This window comes from Parambassis ranga, chromosome 24, assembly GCF_900634625.1.
Source record: "Parambassis ranga chromosome 24, fParRan2.1, whole genome shotgun sequence".
Classification (NCBI taxonomy): Eukaryota; Metazoa; Chordata; class Actinopteri; family Ambassidae; genus Parambassis; species Parambassis ranga.
The window spans coordinates 7,594,473-7,618,341 of NC_041043.1; the positions used below are offsets into that span (position 1 = coordinate 7,594,473).

General features: G+C 42.8%; 2 protein-coding genes across 4 annotated transcripts; one reads left to right on the top strand and one right to left on the bottom strand.

Annotated features, from left to right (window-relative positions):
- The first annotated feature begins 936 nt into the window (after positions 1 to 936).
- On the top strand, positions 937 to 18,087 carry LOC114429063 (mitogen-activated protein kinase-binding protein 1-like). Its single transcript, XM_028397912.1, has 33 exons — positions 937 to 1,038; positions 1,996 to 2,087; positions 3,577 to 3,639; positions 3,733 to 3,790; positions 4,819 to 4,989; positions 5,227 to 5,364; positions 5,490 to 5,672; positions 6,247 to 6,407; positions 6,567 to 6,756; positions 6,928 to 7,071; positions 7,168 to 7,355; positions 7,432 to 7,523; positions 7,602 to 7,727; positions 8,000 to 8,070; positions 9,378 to 9,499; positions 10,489 to 10,564; positions 10,655 to 10,766; positions 10,835 to 10,898; positions 11,164 to 11,274; positions 11,367 to 11,548; positions 11,677 to 11,711; positions 11,799 to 12,005; positions 12,094 to 12,233; positions 12,346 to 12,479; positions 13,079 to 13,270; positions 13,475 to 13,541; positions 14,042 to 14,197; positions 14,557 to 14,720; positions 14,911 to 15,540; positions 15,633 to 15,714; positions 15,829 to 15,911; positions 16,458 to 16,543; positions 17,463 to 18,087. Exons 1-33 carry the CDS (start codon positions 937 to 939, stop codon positions 17,700 to 17,702), a joined length of 4,662 nt encoding a protein of 1,553 aa, XP_028253713.1. The 3' UTR covers positions 17,703 to 18,087.
- A 329-nt stretch (positions 18,088 to 18,416) lies between these two features.
- LOC114428675 (galectin-3) lies at positions 18,417 to 22,498 on the bottom strand. 3 transcript variants are annotated; one of them, XM_028397290.1, is made up of 7 exons: positions 22,438 to 22,485; positions 21,216 to 21,262; positions 20,436 to 20,987; positions 20,271 to 20,359; positions 19,959 to 20,130; positions 19,578 to 19,663; positions 19,079 to 19,142 (listed from the first exon to the last, which is right to left on the bottom strand). In XM_028397290.1, exons 2-7 carry the CDS (start codon positions 21,255 to 21,257, stop codon positions 19,139 to 19,141), a joined length of 945 nt encoding a protein of 314 aa, XP_028253091.1. In that variant the 5' UTR covers positions 21,258 to 21,262; positions 22,438 to 22,485; the 3' UTR covers positions 19,079 to 19,138. The 3 variants fall into 3 exon arrangements, with proteins under 3 accessions (XP_028253090.1, XP_028253089.1, XP_028253091.1); XM_028397289.1 differs by lacking the exon at positions 19,578 to 19,663 and having other exon boundaries at positions 18,417 to 19,142; positions 21,252 to 21,262; positions 22,438 to 22,498; XM_028397288.1 differs by lacking the exon at positions 19,578 to 19,663 and having other exon boundaries at positions 18,417 to 19,142.
- Positions 22,499 to 23,869: the final 1,371 nt, after the last annotated feature.

The following is a 23,869-nucleotide window of genomic DNA, read 5'->3' on the forward strand; positions in this document are numbered from 1 at the left end:
TCTGTGATGTTCACTTGTACTCAGGGATGAACTGAATAAAGATCTCATTCAACTCAAAATATACTAATTTGAGTGAATTTCACAAAAAGGTCTCTTATTCTGAAAGGATCAATTTATGTAGTAGGTCATCTTCCAAAAACACTTAAGAGTTCTTGTTCATGTGCACAATAACAGTTTTATTTCTCATGCGTCTTTGGTAATTGCTGAGCTGCGACAAAAGTCTGACATACATCAGGGTCACATGTGGCGCACACAGACTAAAGGTGTGATAGGTGTGATCACATTTAAGAGATTATTATTTAAATTGAGCTCTTTGTTCACAAATTAAGATTAAAAACGTTTTAGAGCTGCTGTCTAAATTGTAGTTAAAACTAAACGCAATGATTTGATAATTTTAACCTTTAAATTACACATAATGGCGAATTGACTCAAAATAATCTGGGATTAACGACACTGTGAGTTAAAAGGAAAGAAATCACGTAAATTTGCTTTAATTTAGCAAATATGTTCATTAGGTGAACTTCTGTCAGCCAATCAGCTGCCAAACATCCGGCTCTCAGCTGCAGGACCAACCACGGCCTTGCTTTCTAATCTTATTTAATCAGCATAACAGAAACAAAAGCAATCATTGATGTAATCATGGGACCGGCGCAGATTTAGATTAAACTGCTGAGGTCAGACTGAGCTTTTTCTTTCTTTTGTTGTGGACGTCGGTCCAAAGGTGCTTTAGAGAAGCTGCAGCTGAGGACGCGCTCCATGTACGTGAAGCGACAGGTAGGCGGTGACTGCAGCAGAGGAGGAGAGCAGCAAACCCACTCAGGAGATTAGAGTCCGCGTGTCCCAGCAGCAGGACAGTCCGTGTCTCTGCAGCTCTGCAGTCAGCAGGATCTTTACGCGGCGCTGCTCCAGCCTGTGCGCCCCAGGGCTGCAGACAACATGCCCAGCGATGGATTCACCATTAAAAGCCGCATCAGGAACTTGCTGCGTTCTCCATCAACAAAAGTTAAGAAGAACAGCAAAGAAAACCTCTCTAGCAAGGTACGATCCCAAACACCCGTCATTACAGGTGACTGATTTAAGGGGACCACTAAGGATTAGTTTAAGTGTATTTCTATTCTCCATGATTGGAAAACTATCAGAAGTACAAGAACAGAAACTTTAAGGTCCAAAGAAAGAGAGCAGATAACGATTAGAACCGCTAAATCAGTTACAAAGTCTTCATAGATTGTTGTTGTTTGCTCATTAAAAACAGTGTTTGCATGATTGCCCTGTTAGGACTGGAATCTGCAGGTCTTCATGTAAATAACTGTCACAACCTGGCAACCCAAAAAGGCCTTTTTTCTGCCTCAGAACACAAGAGACGAGTAGAAAATAATTTCTTATGAACAAACGCTTGGGTCTCATTATAAAGTGTTTGCCAGCTTCTTTATTGTGTGTTACAATTGTTGTATGTGTGTTAGTAGGACACCATAGGCTCATTCATAATGTTACTCCAGCAGCTGCCTTATAATTCTCTAGACAGACAAAAAGACAGACGGACGACTTGCCAAGCCAGCTGTCACATCCTCTGTTTGACTGTTAGACAGTGCTGTGAAGTACATGTACTCAGATTACTCTACTCAATGTCAGTATAGTCAAGACTTTGTAGATTCTTACAGCAACATTATCAAGTGATAATTATTATTTCATGTTTGGTTGAGTGTTTGACATGTGCTGCCCTGTCAGCAGCGAAAGTCAATCAGGTTTATCACCTGGAGTGTGTGTGTTGTGTGTTGTGTGTCTGAGCACCGTCCCAACTCAGAATCATCACATTCTAAGGTGTTCACTGTATTTGAGATCTATGACCATGTGACCCTTAGCCATCCTGCTCACATGTTGTACAAATCTACCTCAGCCTTTCATTCATTGATGAGTTGCATCACAGCTGAGTTCGGACAGTTTATCTCTCACAGGGTCGAAACGATTAAAAACAAATACTGCACTGTGTTTCTACAGGTGACCCTGGAGAAGGTGCTTGGCATCACCGCTTCAGGAAACAGCGGCCTGGCCTGCGACCCCCGATCTGGGCTGGTGGCCTATGCTGCAGGGTAAGAAAAGAGAGGCTGTGTATGCATCGTTATCCCAGCATCTGACCTTTAACTTATCAGCACACCATGTTTCCTTATCATATCTACCTTATACAGACGTTTAGTGTGCAAATTTCTGTGTGTGTGTGTGTGTGTTATCTTTGCTCCATCTCATGGGAGCTGAGGAGCAGAGCTCTGCGGGCTTCCTGATCAGAGAAACCCCCTCCTGAGGGAGGCTCTCTTTGACTCTCAGTGATTCAAAGAGTGTTGTGTAGTATTATTAATTCTGTGCAAACAGTGACACCAGCTGTGTTAACCTGCTTAATGTGAAAATGAGACGTATGAGCTGCAGGGTTCGGGGATTTTAGATCTACAGCGGTGATGCTCGGGGGCCTCAGAGCTGCAGCACCACCGCAGTGCAAGCGCAGTGGGTCCTGTGAGGCTGTAACACAATCTGTGTGCTGAAGCTGCTTTTGTGTTGCTCTGAAATCTTCTGACAAAGCTCTATTAATACTAAGAAGGTCAATGTCTGAAAGAAGAGAGATTTTCTCTGTGTGTGTGGCACAAGCACTTCTCTGCACATATGTGGTGGGTGTAGAGTGTGTGTGTGTGCGTGTGTCTAATTGTACCGAGCTTTATACTTCCTAAATTATACACAATCTGGAAACCCACCTGCTGTCTTAGTTTAAATCTGTACAGGCTGTGGTAGTGCAGGATGCAGTTTCCTGGCACAGAGATGAAGATCTAGCAGTTCAGTAACAGGTGGGCCGCTGATCTGTGAGCTGCTCATGAGCGGGGTGTAAAGAGGAAGTTTATAACAACAGGAAGCAACACTGTTATCTGGCTCATTTGAGTATGGAAAGGAACAAATGTGTGAAACGATAAGGGTGTTTATTCATCTTTCATGCCGTCATTCAAATATATATATATTTTTTTTATTTTAGTAAATCTGTTAATTTGGTTTCTTGCCAAGAGTTTGATGAGAAGATCGAGTCCACTCTCAGGGCTGTATGGTTATTTTGAAGCCACCAGCAGCTACTTAGCTTAGCTTAGCTTAGCTAAAGTGATATGTTATATGTCGAGTCATGTAGTATTAGTCCCACTTTGTTATCTGCTTACAATGGTGAAGCTTGTGCGACCTGAGAGGTTCACACAACACCAAATGGTTCTTTATTATTATTTCAATGACACACAGTCACTTCCAATATTAACATGTAGTGCAGTGGAAGGACACAAGACCTGGCATTGTCATCAATCTCATCATCTAACCATTTCTTATACACACAATACACATATATTCCACATATTTTAACTCTAACTCCAACAGCACACATTATTTAATGCACCATCAGTAGAGATGAAGGCTAAGCTACATCACAGTTCTTCTACAGTGATCATGTGTGAGCAGTAAATATTCATACCAAGCCACATGTGCACTGTGAAAAAGAGATGAATTATTGGTAGGTTCCTGTCCCGACACATGTGCATTAATGTATTTTTACCCACACAGGTGTGTGGTCGTCCTGCTCAACCCCAAGAAGAACAGGCAGCACCACATCATCAACACTTCAAGGTGAGTTCCACTCAATCACACTTTTAAAGGAGCAGCATTAAACTGTTGCAATCACCAGGACATGAACCATACTGTTGTGTTTTTTTGTTACAGAAAAACCATCACAGCTCTGTCCTTCTCCCCTGATGGTAAATACCTGGTGACAGGAGAGGTGAGTCTCGTTCTCTGTCTGTCCTCAGGTCAGTTTTGTTCTCAGCGTGTCAGGTTAATCATACAGAAGGGTTAGAGTTAATAATGATTTAGATTTGCATGTTTACTGCAGTGTTTAGCGTATTAGATCCTTTCAGGCGGCAGTTATCCACACTGTAAGAAGGAGTTAGCGCGATTTACTGAAAATAGCTCAGCGGGATGAAGTCCTGCTGCAGAACTGTGTGAACTGTGTGTTACAGCCGTCATGTCGCAGTGTTAACACATCCTTTTCAGTGGAAGCGTCCTCACTCAGTTTTGTTGTAGTTACAACATGGGCCTCAACACAACACACCATCTTAATCCTCCTCAGCCAATCCAAGCCGATTAAAGACTTCTCTGTGGAAGTGGAAGGGCATGCAGCAGTTGCCATGACGGCAGTGACCAAAGTTCAACAGTCCAAAAACAACATGAGTGGGCTCGTCCACTGCCATTCAAAAGAAGCCACATGCCAAAGTTTAGCAACAACAATAATACATGTTTTTACTCACATCTCATCCACAGACACATCACTCTGTCTGAAGATGACTTAAAGATATTCCTGAGTGAGTCATGTGATAACAAGTGGCCCTCACACACTCATTCATCACACAGAGGCTAATTTACATACAGAAGACAGTTCTTTCTATCCTTCTGTTTTTTTAGGTCTGTTTCCTTTGTATGCAGCTCTGTCTGCAGCTGAATGTCATCCGTTTCCAGTGGCCTTCACGCTCCCTGTCCTCGCACCTATTAACACTGACCTTTGGAAGGTCATTCTGACATATTATAAATAAGTGACTACACAAATAGCCCGCTGACCTTTTGATCCCTGAGAGAGAATGATGTGAGCAGGTCGGAGGACGAGGATACAGGCAGAGGGCAGAGAGGATAATCTCTTAGAGAGTTGGATAGACTAGAGTGACATGTGACTGCTATATGTGGCCTTCCAGTCTGTGTTTTTTTTTTATTAGCAATCAAGTGATTTGTTTCATTTAACCCTTTGTTTTTGACCAGAGCGGTCACCTACCAGCAGTCAGACTATGGGATGTGGCAGATCGAAGACAGGTGGCGGAGCTCCAGAAGCACAAATATGGCGTCTCCTGTGTGGCTTTCTCACCTAACAACAAGTACATAGTCAGTGTGGGAAACCAGCATGACATGATGGTCAACGTCTGGGCTTGGAAGGTTTGTCATTCTTTTGGGTTTTTGCAACATTGTGGTGACTTACCCCGAATTATGTGCATACATAATGCAAATATGTATGCACTCAAAGAGAGGTATTAATAATTAATAATTGAATAGAGAAAAGGTTCCCACTGGGTATTTTACTGTAAAATACAGTACGCAACAAATAAGTCTCATTGTGAGTCAGTATCTTAGCAACGCTCTCTTAAAATGTGTTGCTGGGCTGTTCTCTTGCAGAAAGACGTGGTGGTGGCTGCTAACAAGGTGTCCAGTAAGGTGACTGGTGTGTCTTTCTCCGAGGACAGCTCCTATTTTGTAACAGTGGGGAACCGGCACGTCAAGTTCTGGTATCTGGACCACTGCAAGGCCAACAAGGTATTAAAGGATCATGTCCAAAGCCAGGAATTTTAGCATCAATACTTTTGCTACAAAGTATTCTGATTCAAGCAACGCAGGCTGAGCTTTTGTGTGCTTACTGTGACCTCTCTGGTGGAATTTAGGCCAGTGCTCCTGTGCCTCTGCTGGGCCGTTCTGGGCTGCTGGGAGAGCTGAGGAACAACTTTTTCTGTGATGTGGCCTGTGGTCGGGGCTCTAACTCTGACTCCACATTCTGCATCACCTCCTCTGGTCTGCTGTGTGAGTTTAACAGCAAGAGGATGCTGGACAAGTGGGTGGACCTACGGGTGAGTGTTCAGCATATTTGACTTCACACCTCAGGAAATAAGATCATGTCCAGAGCAAGTAGAGTACACATACCTGTAATCAGTGGAGAGGAAATAGGTCTTACTCCATTCAATTTAATAATATCTACTGAGCTGGTGTTACATCCAACCACTCCACAGTATCTGGACTTATGTGTTATTTTGAGTGTTATACAGCCGGTGATACTTAAGGTCAGTGTCCAGCTGTGAGGTTTATTTCTGACATGGCGATGATGGTGTGTGTCGGTCCTCTTATGCCGTCTGTCAGAGGATCAGAGAAGAATTAGCAGCAAGGAGGAGTACAGGATGTGTTTGGAAGTGATCCGATAAGAACACTTTGTATTCCTCTGTAACCGTTGGCAGCCTTCTTGTAGACTCACCTAAGCTTTTTTTTTGTAGAAGACTAGAAGTGATTTTTTCGGACTGAAATGAAAAAGAGTAGAACCTGTTTTTTCTATGACATTATCATAGACAGGTTTGGCCCAGAGGTTTATCAATAAGTTACAGAGCAGTGAGGTGAGCTGATGTTCCTGTTGTGTCATGTCCCTCCTTGCAGACTGGCATGGCTCAGTCCTTGTCTCTGTCTGAGGATATGATCTTCTGCGGCTGCGCTGATGGGACGGTGCGAGCCTTCAGCTCTTCTGACCTGCACTTTGTCTGCACGCTGCCAAGGCCGCACCCCCTCGGCTCTGACATCGCCGCCGTCACTGAGGCCAGGTGAGAAAGAGCTCTGGAGTAACGCGGTGTTTTCCTTGGCAGTGATCCACTGCAGGATCAAATGCACACTATATATAGAACTGTCGCATCATTTGACAGTCCTGATCTCTCCTGAATGTTTCTTGTGTCTTCATTGTATTCCAACATGTCTCCTCACAGCCATCTATTTAACACCAAGAAGGATGCTCGCCACCCTGACGCCATTGCCCTTACCTATGACCCTGTCAGCCGCTGGCTCAGCTGTGTGTATAATGACCACAGTCTGTATGTGTGGGATGTGAGGGATGTGCACAGGGTGGGGAAGGTGCACTCTGCCCTCTTCCATGCTGCCTGTGTCTGGGACCTGGAGGTAAACACTTGCAGGAGGAAATGAAGATATCACACTGTAGATTAATGGCCATTAAAAAATCAATACCAAAGAGAGCTGATTACTGATTAAAGCTATAGTTTGTATGTAAATTTCTACTCTCTATCTTAATGTAATTATTACCCCTCCCCCCTTTTTGTTGTTCTTTCACAGATGTTTCCGGATGTTCCTGGAGAACCAGATGCCGGCCTCTCCTCCGGAGCATTCCTCACTTGTTCAGCTGATAACACTATAAGAATGTGGCGTATGGATGACTGGACACAAACCCGCGTTCATCCACAGAATATCCTCAGCAGTGTGAGTTTGACTTCCATGCGGTGCGAAAGAAAAGAAAATCAAAGGTCTTTCCTGTGATGGATTATTTATTCCACCTCACCTATTCTTGCTTTGCAGGATCTGTTGAATGTAATCTACATAGATGGAAACACCAGCACCTTGCTGGATCCAGACAGTATAACAAATGCCAACGCAGACAAATCAGGAGACGGACAGACAGCTGAAACCAGGACAGGCATCAGGACCATCTGTGTCAGTCCAGACGGCAAACACCTGGCATCTGGAGACCGCAACGGCATGCTGAGGTACAAACAAGATAAATAAAACTGACACGACTGGTGACTGAATGAGATTGTAAACATGAGTATTTATACTCTACAGGGTCCATGACCTGATCAGCATGGAGGAGATTCTGAAGGTGGAAGCCCACGACACTGACATCCTCTGTCTTGAATACAGTAAACCACAAACAGGTCTGTGGATTACTGCGCTGTTGGCTTTGATGCTGGCAGTGTGCATGATAAAAATATAACAGTGTGGACTGCTTTCAGGTCTGAAGCTGTTGGCCACAGCTAGCAGGGACCGCCTGATCCACGTCTTGGATGCAGAAGACGACTACAGCTTGGTACAGACACTGGATGAGCACTCTTCATCCATAACAGCCGTCCGCTTTGCTGGTGAGCCACATATTTCTTAATCCTCACTCTCATCTGCACAAAGTCTCACTTGTATTTCACATTGCCTTGTTTAAAGATTAGATGGGAGCAGCATGTTTATACAAAAGTGGATTTTTATGTCTTTGATGTCTCTCTTCATCATTTTCAGTAGTGTAAAGTTAGAGAGGCTGTGGTGCATCTACTGTCTCTGGACTTTCCCAAATATTGTATCTTCTTTTACTGCTGCCGACAGTCAAGTCAGAATATTGATGATTGCACAATTGTTTTTTTAGCCAATGACAACAAAGTGAGGATGATCAGCTGTGGAGCAGACAAGAGCATCTATTTCCACACTGCACACAAGGTAACAGGAGACGTACACACATCTCAATGAGAAATATTGCAGACTGTTGACTGGGAGAATTTAGCAGTCTGAGCTAGGTGAATAGCATTATCCCCTTTTCTAAATGGCCGCCATCACCACTGTGGACTCTCTTGGAATATGTCTCAGAAATGGCAGTTTGTCCCTTGGCGTTTTTGTGCCAATTTCACTTCCCATCAACTCTCAAAGGCCAAGCATGCTGACGCCTTGGTCATTTGGAGTCATTGTGGATAATGTTCCTGAAAGGTGCCCAGCTCTCTGCCAATGTAAATCTGTCTGTCAAGATCATATCATTGGTCTTGACAGTGTCTGCCTCTGTGGTGATGGTGATAGGCCTTTCAGGAAATGAGTCATCTTCCAGGATCTCTCCTTAAGGCCCCAGGACTGAGGCAGAGGAGGGCACAAAGCCCAGTCTTCTCCATCCTTTTTCCAGTGTTGATTCTCAATCACCTAAAACAATAATATCACATATATGTTATTTACTTTCTAAGAACAATGCTCACATCTCTCTTAGTCCATAAAAGACACAATGAGGAGCTTATCCTGGCTCTCTGCTGCCTTGCTGCTTCTGAGTATAAATGGTCATTAATGCCTCCCATTAAGGAGTGCAGCACAAATAACTCCATTCTAGCATTTAGATGTGAACTACAGATTGTGTAACTAAAGCCTCACACAGAGGATATCATGCTTCTTTGTTTTTCCTCTTGGATTTCTTCTGGGTTACTGGACCAGTTTTTACATTCAGTCAGAGTTACATAAGTTAGAACATTCTTCATAAACTTTAAAGCACAATTCAGGCCACCGCTGTGACTCAGAGCATTAAGAGCACAATAAACAATGGCTTGTTAGTGTAGAGTAGGAACTCTCCTCAGACGTTTCTGTAGTACTCGTTGAAATTTGATGTGGCAGTTTTGTGCTATGGCAAAGCATAAATGAGCATCGCTGCATTTCTGAACATCACTATGAGGATGATAATGATGCACAAACTTTAGATTTCTGTGGTCTAAACTTTAAAACTAATTCAACTGTTGTGACTCACCTTGGGTCAAATATATATTCATTTAACCATACTTCATTAGAAGCACTTTTCTTTTAGCATTTATGCAATAAAACACATGCACATAGTCCTTCTTAAGACATATCTGTAGATGGATAAATAAATAGAGCCATGTAAACCGATGCATTCACAGTGTGTATATTAAGGTGTTCTTATTTCGAACTGTGTGAAATGTGTGTACAGTATTCTGTCCTCTCAGCAGGGACCTGACTGTTGTGTTCTTGTTTTACAGACTGACAGAGGCACAGAGTTCAGGCGTTCTCACCACACGGTGAGGAAGACCACACTTTATGACATGGGTGTAGACGCCACCTGCAGGTATGCTGCTGTTGGCTGTCAGGACCGCTGCATCAGGTGAGTGCCTGGACACGCACGGCTGTCAGAAGTATGTCAGAGCTGGCTGTGCTGAGAGGTAGACCAGTGTAATGATGTCATATTGGATGCTTTCAGCATTCAGGATTGAATTGACTTGAACAGATTTTCCTGGCCTTGGAGTTATTACTGAGGACTTCCGAAAGCCGAGACATGATGAAGTGATCATTTTTAACCCCTTACTAACAGCCTTATTTCTCATCGCGTGCGGCCACATCATGTTGTCTGTCTTTAAATTCAAAAACTAAATTAATGTAACAAAAATAACAACAAAATCGCTCCCGTCAACTATGAGACAACAACTTTAGTTTATAGCCTGTTTAGGCAAAAAAAAAATGAATAAATGATTTTTTTTAATTTTTAAATTCTGTTCTTGAAATCCCAGCATCTATATATGATTTAAACTGTATTTCTTGTGTATAATTTTTTTTGGTTGAACAAATGCTTCACTTTTAGTCAACCCTAAATGAACCTGAAAACATGCAGTAATTGTGTGCAGTTATTAGGAAACTAATTGCAATACTCATGTTACATGTTTCACACATTCAGTTTATTTATACACTAACTGCAGGCATCCTGTGACTCTCATGCATGGGTTGTAAGTCAGCTGAGGATGATCAATTTTGAGGCTTTCTTTAGCTGCAGGTTTGAAAAGCAGAAGTGATGCTTAGTGTGTCCATTAGTGATCTAAGAGCCCATCCACTCAAGGAAGACGTTTTCACATTGGCCTTGTCTCTAAACACACTACACCTTATAGTCCTGTACACTCCATTTAGACTGCAGCTCTAGAATATAGTGGCACTGGAAGCTAACAGGCTCCTGGTAGACTCAAGATCGATTCTGCGCCTTGTTTACATTTGTGTTAATCTGCAGGTCACCTCTCAGTACAGTTTCAGTTGCTTCCATCTCTAAGGCATTTTACAGCATTTGACTTTTTATTTAATTGAGGTTAATTGTTGTTCTGTCTGCAGGATTTTCAACATCAGCAGTGGCAAACAGAAAAAAGTCTACAAAGGATCGCTGAGTGAAGACGGCATCCTGCTCAGGGTAACATTTCTCACCACATCCCGCTCCACTCCAGAAGCCATTTCCTTTCAATATACACAGCAGAACTGTTTTGTATTTGGTCCCCGGCAGGTTCAGATCGATCCCTCCGGTCAATATGTGGCCACAAGCTCCTCTGATAAAAACATCAGCATCTTTGACTTCTACACCGGGGAGTGTGTCGCCACCATGTTTGGACACTCTGGTAAGAGAACCAGCATTTACATCTGTGTGTGAAATTATATTGAAACTAACAAGCCTTCTGTTCTGCAGAAATCGTCACTGGCATGAAGTTTACCAATGACTGCAAGCATCTGATCACTGTATCAGGGGACAGGTGAGGAGAAGTCCTCTGTCATTATTTAAATTATCCACCATAAAAAGAAAATTTAAAAACAGGCGCCTAAAAGATATCTAAGTATGAATAATTTTACTGACACCATTAGAAGAGCAACTGAACCTGGAGTGGAAGTAAAACAGTCTCTCATCCTCTCTGCCGTGAGAGGAAATGACTGTGGAAATGTGTTTGCAGACAGTTTCATCAATAGTCAAGCTGAAATGAAATCCTGAATATTTAATGCATAAATGCTTTTATCTCCCAGCTGTATCTTTGTGTGGCGACTGGCTCCAGAGCTGACAATCACCATGAGAGAGAGGCTTTGCCAGCTCCAACAAAACCCAAACACACCACCCAGCAACACCTCCAGTCTCAGGTGAAGACAGCTGATTATATTCTCTACATGACGATAAACAGCCTGGATTCACTTTCACATATAATGATATACTAATCAGCATGTTATTGTAGGCGGGAGGTGTACAGTGCTCCTTCTCTGGGGGGTCTGTCCTCTGACAGTGACCGTGAGCATGAAGAAGAGGAGGAGGAGGAGGAGGAGGATGATGAGGAGGGCAGAGTGGAGAATGATGACGCCAACGACCCTGAAGGCACCAATACTTCCACTGACAGCAGCCATGGAGAGGACGACACAGGTAGGTCTCATTACTAAACAAATGCTCCCATCAGGGGAATTAGAAGGTTGTTGACAGCAGCAGAATCTGAAAAACATCCCAGAAATAACATTTGCACAGCATAATTATTTTCAATCTTGCAACAGGAGGCTCTGATGAAGGGCAGGACTGGGAGCTGACAAAGGTAGGTGGATAGCAGACTCACACATTTGAAGGATTGAATATACCATATATATAAATAACAGGTTATTCACCTGTACTTCCTTTCCAGCATGGAGGTATCAATCAGGTCATCCCTGACTCCTCTAAGCGTCCTCGGAGGCGTTGGTCCCATCGAATGGGCTCCTTGGAGCTGATGGTTAAATCCATGCTGGACCTGAGGCAACTGGAGACCTTTGGTCACAGGAAAAACACCAACTGCCCCTCTCTTGACAGAGACAGAGATAGACGGAGCACATCCAGCCTACTGGAACCCATGGTATGCAGGATTCTATATCTAAGAAAGGAGAGAGAGGGAGAGCAGCTGCCTATATGGATATGTGTTTGTTTTTGTTGTTTGTCTGCAGCAGCAGGAGAGATCCAGGAAGCATCGGCCCTGGTCACATGCTGATTGGCTGTCCTCCCACACATCCAAGGACATCACGGGGGCTGACGGAGCTGTGCTCTACCCTGAGGAAAATGAGGATGACACAAGTCCAGTGGGCAGGTAAATCCCTGCCTTCAGTTCCACACCTAATGATTACTTGAATAAGAATAAAACTGCCTTCCTATCTCTCTGCTCCAGCTCCTCATTTGCTTCTCTGTTTCCTAAACAACAGCGATTACATAGTGAAGGAGCAGCACGGCACAATGCGAGGGATCCGCAGTGAGAGTCAGGACAGCCGCAGCCCGGACAGCGCCTGCTCCCTGGGCTTCGACAGCAGGGAGTCCAGCCCAGAACGTGTCCTGGATGGTGAGAGCTCACCCAGATGACGCATCAGCAAGAAACACAAAATAAAAACAGCTTTTTTATATGGGACCTCCACATTTTTGTATTTTCATCATCCTGAAGCTGGTGCTGGACTTTCTCATATAAATAATTTCAAGGCCAAACAATGTTAAATAAAACCTGTTAAGGCAGTGTGACAGTGTGACTGGAGCAAACACTTTTAATGCTTCAGAGTTAAAAAGAAACTTAAACTTCACTTCACCTTATTACTGTACCACAAGCAAACAAACGTTGTGCACTGTAGCTTTAAATGGATGCAAACTTTCTGCCTATATTTTCCTCCAGTGCGCTATTACCTGCAAATGCAGAGAGAGTTTGACTTAAAAGAGATAAGTCGGAGGGATTTTAAGCAAATCAAAGTCACATTTTGTTCTCTCTTTCAGTACTTCTGTCTGTCTACATTCCTGTTTCAAATTATGAATTCCGTCTCAAAGTGTGTCGAGTGCAGGACTTAAAATTAAAAGCCGAATGATCATGAAAGCCTTGATATCTTTCCGCCAGTAAAGCTGATTCCCGCAGAGAGGGATTTTTTTCTGACACTCTCTTTCTCCTTTTGCTCTCAGATTCTGCAGATGTGGAGTCTCTGTGTCAGGACAGCTCGGAGGAGGAGAATGAAGAGATGGAGGAAGGGGAGCAAAGACCAGCATGGACGAGTATGGACGAGGCTCTGAGGGCGGTGACTGACGCCGCTGATCACAGTCAAGAGGATTTCCTCAAGCAGAACTTTGAGATGCTGGCAGAGAGCTGCAGTACAGGTAGGACAGGACCAATACTCTCAGATACACTTGTATGATGTCTCTTGGCAAAAACCTTTAATGTTGCCTCTGTTTGGAGCCTTCACATTATATTTAACTTTTTCTTTAAATGCAGACACAAACAATATTTTTGGTTTCACTTTCTCTTTCTTCTTCTGTCTCCATTTTCTCCCTTTGTTTTGTATTCTCGCTGTCCATCTACAGATGAGCAGAGCAGAGCCCTGAGGCTCAGCATGTCTTCACGCTTCCTGGCCAGAGGACATAATAACAGGTACCGCTCACAGCCATAATTACATAATTAGATTCTTGCTAAACCATCTGTGTACCATCTTGAAGTAGTCAAGAGCTAACAGGTAGGTTAACTGGCTGCTGGATGATACCAATTATTTTATCTAATGCAGCATATAATCCCATTTCTTCTCATGTCAGTCTATGTTTTCCACTTATGGGGTCACACACACAGCTTTGATACACGTACATGCAGTTCACTTTAAGTGATTACAGTCCACACTGTCTGAAAAAATACAGGGTCAGCCTTTGTGCGGTCACCTTGGTCTCAGTGAGGTCCATTTTAAGTAATCATGACATCCTCACTGCTGTGGACGCCACAAAGAAGGAATCAATCTGTACGCTCCACATCTGGGGTTTAATATATGAAGAAACAATAAATGTGCAAGGTCTACCAAAGCTGACTCCCTTTTATTTTAGGGCATGTGTTTATGGATTGCCCTGTATTTTACTTCTCTAACTCTGTGACCTCTCTCTATGCAGAGCTGCACCTCTGTTTGCCAAAGCAAATGGGAAGGAGCTGGGCACCCCGTCTGCGAAGCCCCCGGTGTCAAAAGTGCGGCCCTTGATGGAAGACGGAGAGAGCACGAGCACAGACGATACAACCCCGCTGTCTCCTGGCAGGAAAGGGGAGCCAAAGTAAGAAGAAAACACAGACTGCATATTCTTCAGTGCTGCTCGGGCAGATTTGGATGAATTAACTGTGAATGTGAATGCTTGAAAAGTGCACAAAAAAAGGCGAATAAATAAGTAATGATGAAACATTAATAGAATGCAGGTCAACACATTCACATCAAGCAGAGCTAGGATGTTTACAAACAACCATTTTTTCTGTACATGGTGTTGTTGATTTCTAACAGATAAAAATCAAAGCGAGGAGTTTATTAATCTGTGTGTATCAGACACAGAAAGACACATGAGAACAGAACTGATGTTACTTTAGCTTGTATTTGACAGTGTTGAATCTAAGTTAATGTTGTTCTGTGGCATCTGTGCAGGGCTCCAGAGAAAGACTTTCCTCCTGTGCATAGACCCCTGAGGAAGAAGTCCTCAGGCTCCCACCTCTGGAGGATGCCCAACCCTCCGTCCAAAGCTTTGCCACCGCTGGACAGAGCGCCATGTTTACAGAAGTCACACTCTGCCCAGAACTTAACTACAGACTGTATGTTTCACCGTCTTTGAGTACATTTATAACCTGTATATTTGCTGTTATTTCAGTGATATTTATTACTCACTCCCATATGTGACTGTAAATTTAATATTATCCAAATGAATGAATTAATAAGGCATCCAGTCTTTCTGTTTCTGTATAATAAGTCATATTATTCTCTTTATCATCATCCCTTCTGCAGCTCTTCACTCCCCTGCACCCTCTAGTGACCAAACTGAGATGCACAAGAGACCTCAGCAGCTTTTCCTGGATCATTTCACTTCCAGACCTTCCTTCCTCTTTTCCTCCCCCTCCCCTGGCTCTCCACAGTCTCCCCGCTCCCCTCTGTCATGGGAGAGTCCCAAACACAAGCCACAGCATTCCTACATGAACCCCACCGCTAGCTCCATGGCTAAAAGCAGCCGGTCCTCTTCTCTGGGAGACGGTATCCACTTGAGCACTCCGCCTATGTCCCCCCGCTTCCCCAAACGCAGAAGGTCATCTGAGGAGCTGGAGGTCGAGCCTCCCCTACTCAGCTCATCTCCTGTCACTGTCTTCCCATCCACTGTCTCATCAATATCATCCCTATTAATGCGCCCTTCTTCAAATGGTCCATCCCCAGCTGCTCCTCATCCAACAGCTGCAGTTTCACCGACTCCTTTTACCCAGAATGCCCCTCCCTCTCGCATCCCACTTCCCAAGCAGCCTCTCAGCCCTCGGCGCAGCCTCTGCCTGGAGGTGAAGCCAAATTCAGGTTGGGCTGGAGTCACATCGGCTTCTCCTACAGCAGACACAGGGTGTGATGCTACAGATGCTGCAGGAGTCAAACCAGGTCAGACACCCCTCATACTGTGGATGTGTCATATCCACACACAGCTAAGAGTCTAAAGTGATAAACACGTGTTATTATCTTCTTATTTTCAGCACGAGGTCGGCCTCAGTCTTTAAGTTTGGATTCTTCTTTCTCAAGCTTCCTGCCCGTGAAGCAGAAGAAGGACTTTGAGAGGTAGAATATTCTTGTCACTTACAAATGTCACAAGCAGCTATATAACCTTTCATAGATATTTGTGTATTGTTTGTATTTCAGTCTTTTAATCATGTGTGTAATGTATATTTTAAGTGACAAGGAGCTGGGCCAGGTGACTACGGCTAAAGAGTGCCCTCTGGTGCCTGAACAAGCAGACTCATTGAGCCCCCAGCCAGGTTGGTTCTCCTCTTCATCACCACATTCCTCACCATCCTTCCTGCTGTCTGTTTATCTGTCTATGACCTCATGACTGTCTCTATGTCTTGCTACTCTTTACACTAGCATTGAACTCCACATGACCCCTTGATGTATTTAAATCTGATCGGATGGTGTTTATAACTTTCTCACACTTTCATTTAATTTCACTTCAAAAGCATAGAAACCATAAATGCTATTAAGTGATAGTCCACATCCATACCTACAACTGTGTTTTGCTGCAGGATATAAACTGTGAAATGATTTTCTCACTTTCACAGCTCACACACTCACCGCTCTGTCTTTGCTCAGCAGCCTTTCTCATGTGTATTTTTTTCTGCGGCTCCTTTTCTGATACCAGGTTTTTAATGCTTTTCAACCTTTTTGCTCAGCATTTACTCTGCGCCTACTTCTGTCAATAGCAATGTGTATTTGTGTGCATCTGTGTGCCAAATGTTGCGCTATTCTTAAAAGTCCTTTTCTCTCTCTCTCTCTCTCTCGCTCTCTCTCTCTCTCTCTCGCTGCAGATCACTCAATCACCTTGGAGACTTGTAGGCAGGCCATTACTGACCTTAACAACAGTCTGCGGAGAACTGTCATGCTGTACACTACGGTTAGTGAGCGTGTGAGTGTATGTGTTTGTAAAAATGTGCAAAAGTGTTGGGTCATAAGAAAGGAAAGGCACACAGAGAGGGAGTGTGTAAGCATAATATGGAGAAATTCATTCTTTTTAAATTATTATGTACGGACATGTCCAGTTTTAACAGGCCAAAACCACAAAGAGTATAAAAAACACAGAAAACCACTCTTATTTGAAAATCTGAATTGGAAACAAATTATAAACTGATTATTAGAAATGTTTAATGTGAAAATAATGAATAAAACCACTTTGAATAATTTTGTGTTACAGTAGTTCCTGAACCTGTATCAGGAAAAAGTCTAATCAAAACAACCACTGTTTATGCAGCCACATATCCAGCAGTCACAGTGCTAGTCTTACTTTGTGCCCATCCCGAGACCTTGTGGCGATATATATGTCAGAGGACTCTGAGGAATCTGAACTGATCAGCATCCCATAGCAGAATAGTGCCAGTGTGACAAAAAAACCTTTAGACAAGTTTAGCCAATTTTCAGAAGCAGATAAAATAATTAGTGTAGTCGTCTTTTTCACTATTATTTGTAGAGGACTAAGTCACAAGCCCCCTCTTACTGATTTCTCACTGATTAGAATAGGACTATGGAGGCAAGAAAAGATGGAGAAGTGGGGTGGAGTTGCCTCACAACATTTTGTGTTAACGTCTATGTTTTTCTAAATATCTTTTGCGCTTACATTTAACAAGGCAGCAACTGTAAAAGCAGCCTTAAAACAGTAAATAATTAACTCTGTAACATCGTTAGTGATGTTGGGATAACAGCGTCCCTGTCTCCTCCACTCACTCACTCACTCACTCATTCATTCATTCATTCATTCATTCATTCATTCATTCGTTCATGCATCTCATCTCTGTCTGGATCTTCTTCATCATCAACAGGTACTGCAGCATGGCCAACACCCCAGTGATGACCAACACCAGATGAGGACCATCCTGTCTGAGGCCCTGCTCACAGTGAAGACAGAGCTGGACGCTCTTCCTCACCCCACCTCACAGAGTGAAGGGCTGAGGCGAGACCAGGACGTAAAAGGTGAGGGGGACAAAGCCCTGGCTCTGCTGGAGCAGTACGCCGAGCTCCTGCTGAAGTCTGTGGAGAGGAAACTGGATACAAAGACTTGAAGAGATGTTTGCTGGGAGGAGACATGTAATTCCATAGGAGCACTGAGAATTATAGACTTGTTTTTTTTGCACAGAGGTGTTTTGTTTATTTATAGACTGAAAGCAGATGTCATTGTATTAGAAGAAAATGCACTGAGACAAAAAATAGTTACAAAAATGCCTTGTTTTCAAGTTGCCATAGCGCTTCTTTGTCAGTGCTTGTTTTAATAAATTAAATTCATATTGCAAAATGTTACTAGTGAGAAAAAATCACACAAAGAAGCAGTCAGAAAGAAGTGAAGGTTAAGAGGCCTAAAGACTAAGTATGTTGTACCAACTGGAGGAGCTAAAACACCATTTTATGAGCCATTTCATTGAATTTGCTGACTGAATATCACGTTAACACGATAAGGGCTCACAAAGTGCCTGAAATTTCAAACATGTCATGATGCTGATCTTTTCTACTACTAACAAATTGTGTTGTTGGAACCATAAATATCTGGTAACCATGGATATTTACATCAGTTTGCAGTCGGACTGGTGCACATTAACCTGCTGCAGCATCAGGCTAAAAATGCTTCTGTTACTAGAAACGGAGGGAGCAGCATGTTGTAGTGGGAGGTTAGAGGAAGTGAAGCTGAGATGTGAGGATCGAAATAGTTACTGAAAGATTGTATGTGTCAGAGTAAGGGCCCAAAAAGATGTTAGTCACTTCTTAATAATTCCTCTTTCAGCTATGTAAGTTATATTTTTGTGCCTGTAGCATCTAACATGTTGCTAATTTAGTGCAATTGTTGTCATTATGTAGATAAGAATTTTAATTTTTGTCCTGTTTTGAATTCTTTTTTATTTCTCTGAAAGATTTCATACAGTTATGGCACTATTCCTTTAAAAATAAACAATTAAACATATCTTACTGGTTATTTTATTGGTTAATAAAAACCCAAGTGTAGTTCAAATAGTCATAAATATGTCAGTTAGTAGCTATTTATTCATATAGAAAATATTGTACATAAATAAAGTAGCATCTTCATACTGAAAAACACACCTCTGTCTATGAATGTTAGTCTGAGCTTACTGTAGCATATTATAGAATGAGCTCAGCTCACATGTTTATTAATATTATAAAACACCGGCACACTCACTTGTTCTATGTTCAAGCATCATGAAGCTGAAACATTTAGCTGCTAGAAGACATAGCATATAAATGGGATGTGCAAGGATGTATTTCTGCTGTCCTCACAACAACATCACTTGCAGACATCCATGTTTTAGATAACTGTGTGAGCAACGGTGTACTTTTTATGGAAGCGTCTCCACATTGACGTAGGTGAGGACCACATCATGTAAGATGTTGATCCTGTCGATTCGGTTGAGCTCTCTGATGCGGTGGCGGAACTCGAACAGTGGGATGTTGTTCACCGCCACCCTGAACGTCTCAGGAGTGCACAGGATCTTCATCTGGAACAGAGAGCAAACCACCATCAGTGTAGGGCTTCTATCAAGACTGTGAGCTGCCGTGCATCTGGTTACTGCAGCATGAAAAGGGCAAAATAAGCTAAAGCATTTGTCTTACATACATGTTAATTCACTCCTTCTCTGACATTCTTATTATTATTATGTCAGTAATAGTATAAATATTGTTTGTTTTTAGATGAGGTCAACTAATGTCTGATTTTTATTAGCTGTGGTTCAATAATAATAATAATACATTTCCCCTCATTCTTATATTGATCAGTATAATGGTGTGTGATCAGTTACACCCTGAACAGATGTTATTGGTGTTAGTAAACAGACACAGAGACAGATCAGCTCTTAAGATTAGCCGCCTCTTTGCGATGCCTGTTAAACATGATTGCTATTGATGTTACTGAGCAACATGAGACCCCCACTGACCTCCAGGAGCCTCCCTGCAGTACAGCAGCTCCCTTATCTAGGACCCGCCTGCACAAACGACTTTCCAATCTTTTCCAAACGTTACCCTGATGTTAACCATAAGAAAGTGACCCAGAGTCAGTGCCATGTGTAGCATTTTAAACATCACTAAAGTATCCCTGTAGGAGGGTACTGATGAGTGGGAGCTGTTGCTGTGTCTACTTCACATTTAGTTAGTGTTATTAGTTAGCAGCATAAACATTGTCTGTGCTTCCTATGTATTGTGCTTTAAGCAGTCCGATCATCATTAATGTGATCATGATTTATCAGTGTTAGCATGCAACATATAGCATCTGGACATGTGGCTCCCCTCCTCATCTGATTGCTGTCTCTGCTCTTCACCTCAAAGGGGCTCCCAAGAGCAAAAGGGAAGGGTCCCTTCAGATCCCTCTCTTCTGGGCCCCAACGCTCCCCCAGTTTGTGATTACGGACCACCACCTGTTTCCCCCCCTCATTAAAGCGGGGGTTGATGTGAAAGGCAATGTCATTTCCTCTCAGGAAGTTCACTGTGAACCTGTGAGAGACCAATAGTGTAATAATAAGTGTGAAATCACTTTTTGTGTACATATTATGTCCATATTGAATATTTGACTATATTACTATATAATACACAATAGTTCTAGAGAGACTTGAAGTACATTAAACTAAGCTTACATCTTAGCATTAGGTTTCACATGGCCTAAGATGGTCATCATCATCTTGTCATACACTCCCCGGGCCAGGTTCAAGTTGTATGGCACGCTCTAAACAGAAGAAATAAAAGCACAGCCTAACTTTCTTATAAGTTCAATTACATAAGACTCTTTGCATTTGACTCACCAGAGGTCCAGATGTAGGTGGGAGCCAGTGTGGAGGCAGGATAGAAGGATGCTGCCCAGGCCACCCTGACTGTCCTGGATTATAAGGCCAACCAGGGTGGGCAGGCCAGCCTACTACACTTGGATGGACACTGGTAGCAGCAGGTGCTGGAACTGGAGCTGGAGATGGGACCTGAGCTTGAATTGGAGCTGGTTGTTGGGGAGGCTGGTACTGGGTGCCTGGCCAACAAGGCTGGCAGGGCTGCCCTGGAACTGGAGCTGGAACTGGAACTTGAGTTGGAGCTGGGACTAAGGCTGTGGTCGGCGCAGGAGCTGGTGTTAAGACTTGAGCTGGGGCTGAAACTGAAATAGGAGCAGGGACGGACACTGGAGCTGCCTGTGTCGCAGGCCAGCATGGTGTGTTTGGCTGGCCAGTCCAGCATGGTACAGGCTGGGTCATCTGTCCTGGCCATGCAGGAAAACCAGCTCCGGATGGTGGCAGGCTGGGCCAAAGGCTGTTAGGCTGTGGGGCAGAACCAGAGGACGGGCAGCTGCCACACAGAGCATCAGAATGCTGAGACAGAGGAGGAGGAGGAGGAGGAGGAGGAGGGGGAGGAGGAGAGGGGGAAGATGGAGAGAGAGAAGGGTCAGGAGCCAGGATGGCGATCCGTGGAAGAGAGAGGGTGGACAGGATGGAGGACACCAACTTGCAGTGGCAAACATGGCCATTTGACATAAGCAAAGAGTTAAGCATTTATATTTAGATGGAAATATGTAGAGACATATGATTTATGTGTCTTACCAGTGTAGAGATCTGAGAATTTGAAGAAGTACTTACATCCATGCTGCCTGCCAGAACAAAAAAAACTCAGATATATTTATTTATTTTACAGTAACTTTTAAAGACAAACATGGAGGCAGGAAGCTTTTTACAAACTAAATATGTGAGAATTCTTTTTAGGTGCTGACCATGCACTGTTCTCACAGTGACGAGACTCAAGAGGAAGGAATAGTTCTCTCAGTGACCACCAGAGGACTCTTGAGGATATCAGTACAAATGTTACCACTAGAAGACCACTGTCCCAGTGCATACACAATGAAAGGTTATTGAATGCAGTGGAATGTTCCAGTGGACTGATGAGCACAGAAACTCTCCTGAGTCACATAATGGCACATTGATTCTAGATTATATCAGTGACTTATGTGCACTTAGAGAGGAATGTGCAATAACAATGATTCTTTGGTGTCCGAGCACCATATAGTCGCTCCCGTGAATATAGATTCCGTTATCAAGTGACTGCTTAATCTTGCTGTATGTTCTCATATAAATAAATACGCAAAACAAATGAAGTGAAATTACTATAATATTAATATATATACCTGTGCAATATTGTAATATTATTAATACATCAACACAGATTAAATTGATAAACTCATCAGCAGTGGTGGAGGAAGTACTGAAGCTGGGTACTTAAGTAAAAGTACAATTACCCAGCAAAATATATACTCAAAAAAAAGTAGAAGTGCTACATCAACAATGCTATTTAAGTAAAAGTCTTAAGTACTTAGCTTTAAATGTACTTAAAGTATTAAAAGTAAAAGTACTCATGCACTAAATACATATTAGGCTATTGATTTCCATTACAAAGGATATCTGAACAGGTTAAAATAATCAAAGAAATCATCTTATAATTAAAATTGACAATGTGTAGTTAATTTACATTTTCAGTACAGAAGCAGCTATGGACAGGTCTGTGTGTCATGAGGCTGTGGGCATCAAGTGAACAGAGAGACTGCTAATAGCTAAGAACAGGCATTCACCATTTTTACTGTGTAAGTATTCCTGCTGATAATGCAGATAATGGATGGATTTGTGTTAGCAGACATGTTATCTATAATATATAATTCAGCCAAGGAATGCATTTTTTTTTACCTGGTGTTACATTTAAACAACTATTTAGGGACTAAATTATTCAGATTAAAACATATGTAAGCTGCAACAGACATAAATAAGAATAAGTTACCTTCTCCTCAAGTGTTCAAATTCAGGAGCAGGCTGTAGTGTCAGAAAGTTGGCTTGCAGCCCAGCACAGAGGAGCAGTCTTTTATAGACCCAAACCCTATCAGCATGAGGCTCCTCCTCACTTCATCACTTCATCACTCCACTGTCAGAATAATGCCACTCCCTGTGTGTCAAAATGTATGATAAAAAAGTTTTTATTTTGAATGCAGAAAGCAACTTATAATTTCACACATCTGTATTTTCCTCGAGTGACAAGACTGTTAGATGATGTTCGTGTAAGTTCTTCCAGACGAAGACAGGGAGTAAATCTGCAAGCTAACATGACAAAGTTGCAACTTGTATTGTGTGTTTTTATGTTTCTACACTAACACGGAGAAGCGCTGCTGATGGAACTTTGTTGTGCGTCGTGTCCACAAGATGACATTACCTTTATTTACCCATACCAGGTCCGATGACAGCACAATGAGCTGATTTTGTGCTGATGTGGTTCAATTTCACTGTTGAGCAGTCATGGGACTGTGTCAAGCCATGTCTATCTAGTAACACAAAGTAACACAATTACTGCAGACTGAGAGCATGGCAGTGTTTTCTGTATGTCCGAATGATTCAGCCGTCGACAGCTGATAAGTCAGACACTGAGGTCATCCCCGTGTCAATGTACTTCACTTATAGTTGACTCTATATGTGTTCATATAGCGTTATGAAAATATTATAATATCAGGGTCAAACTCAGCCCAACACAATCATCCAATAAATCTCCAGGGCAACAGCAACATAACAAGTAACACTTACATATGTGGAGTCGCACAATTGCAGCGGTTGTTCTCACACCATCATTAGATTAACCATCATCTGAGCTGAAAAATGAGAGAAATTGCAGAACCTCTTAGAATGCCAGGACTTAATCCCCAAGAATTCAGCAACATCTGTTGTACATGTTGAATCTGTGGCACACAGTGAAAAGCAGCTCCTACCTGCTGGACAGATCACTGTACTAGGGTCAGCCATCATGACCCTGAGTTGAGTTTAACTTTTCATTTACTTACTTCCTGCCTACAGTTGCACGATTAAACTGACTCAGAGTTGATCGTGGATGTAATGAGAGTTGCTCGTTGCCTTCTACTTTAAGCTGAGGTTAAGTTGTTCCTTCACTGGGTCAAAGATTTACTTTCACACAAATAAGATCACCAATTATGGATTGATTTTAACACCACTTTATATCTAAAGAGATGTTTGTTTTCACTAATGTCTTAACAATTAAAGACCATACATTTGATTGATTGAGTTAATTGGATTCCGAGGTGATAACCGTCATCCACCAGGCAGCCCTCTCCTCCTTACATCTGCAGGGTGAGGCAGGACAAAGTCCTGGACGGCCACTCGCTGCCTTGTAGAGACGACAATACCACTTCTGACACCAAGACTGTCAAGGC

Coding starts and splice junctions, on each gene's coding strand:
- LOC114429063 (XM_028397912.1), top strand. CDS start 937: ATGCCCAGCGATGGATTCACCATTAAAAGCCGCATCAGGAACTTGCTG. Junction 1,039..1,995: donor AAGAAAACCTCTCTAGCAAG/GTACGATCCCAA, acceptor GTGTTTCTACAG/GTGACCCTGGAGAAGGTGCT. Junction 5,673..6,246: donor ACAAGTGGGTGGACCTACGG/GTGAGTGTTCAG, acceptor CCCTCCTTGCAG/ACTGGCATGGCTCAGTCCTT.
- LOC114428675 (XM_028397288.1), bottom strand. CDS start 21,257: ATGGATGTAAGTACTTCTTCAAATTCTCAGATCTCTACACTG. Junction 20,988..21,215: donor ATTCTCAGATCTCTACACTG/GTAAGACACATA, acceptor CCTCTGTCTCAG/CATTCTGATGCTCTGTGTGG. Junction 20,360..20,435: donor CACCTACATCTGGACCTCTG/GTGAGTCAAATG, acceptor TCTTCTGTTTAG/AGCGTGCCATACAACTTGAA.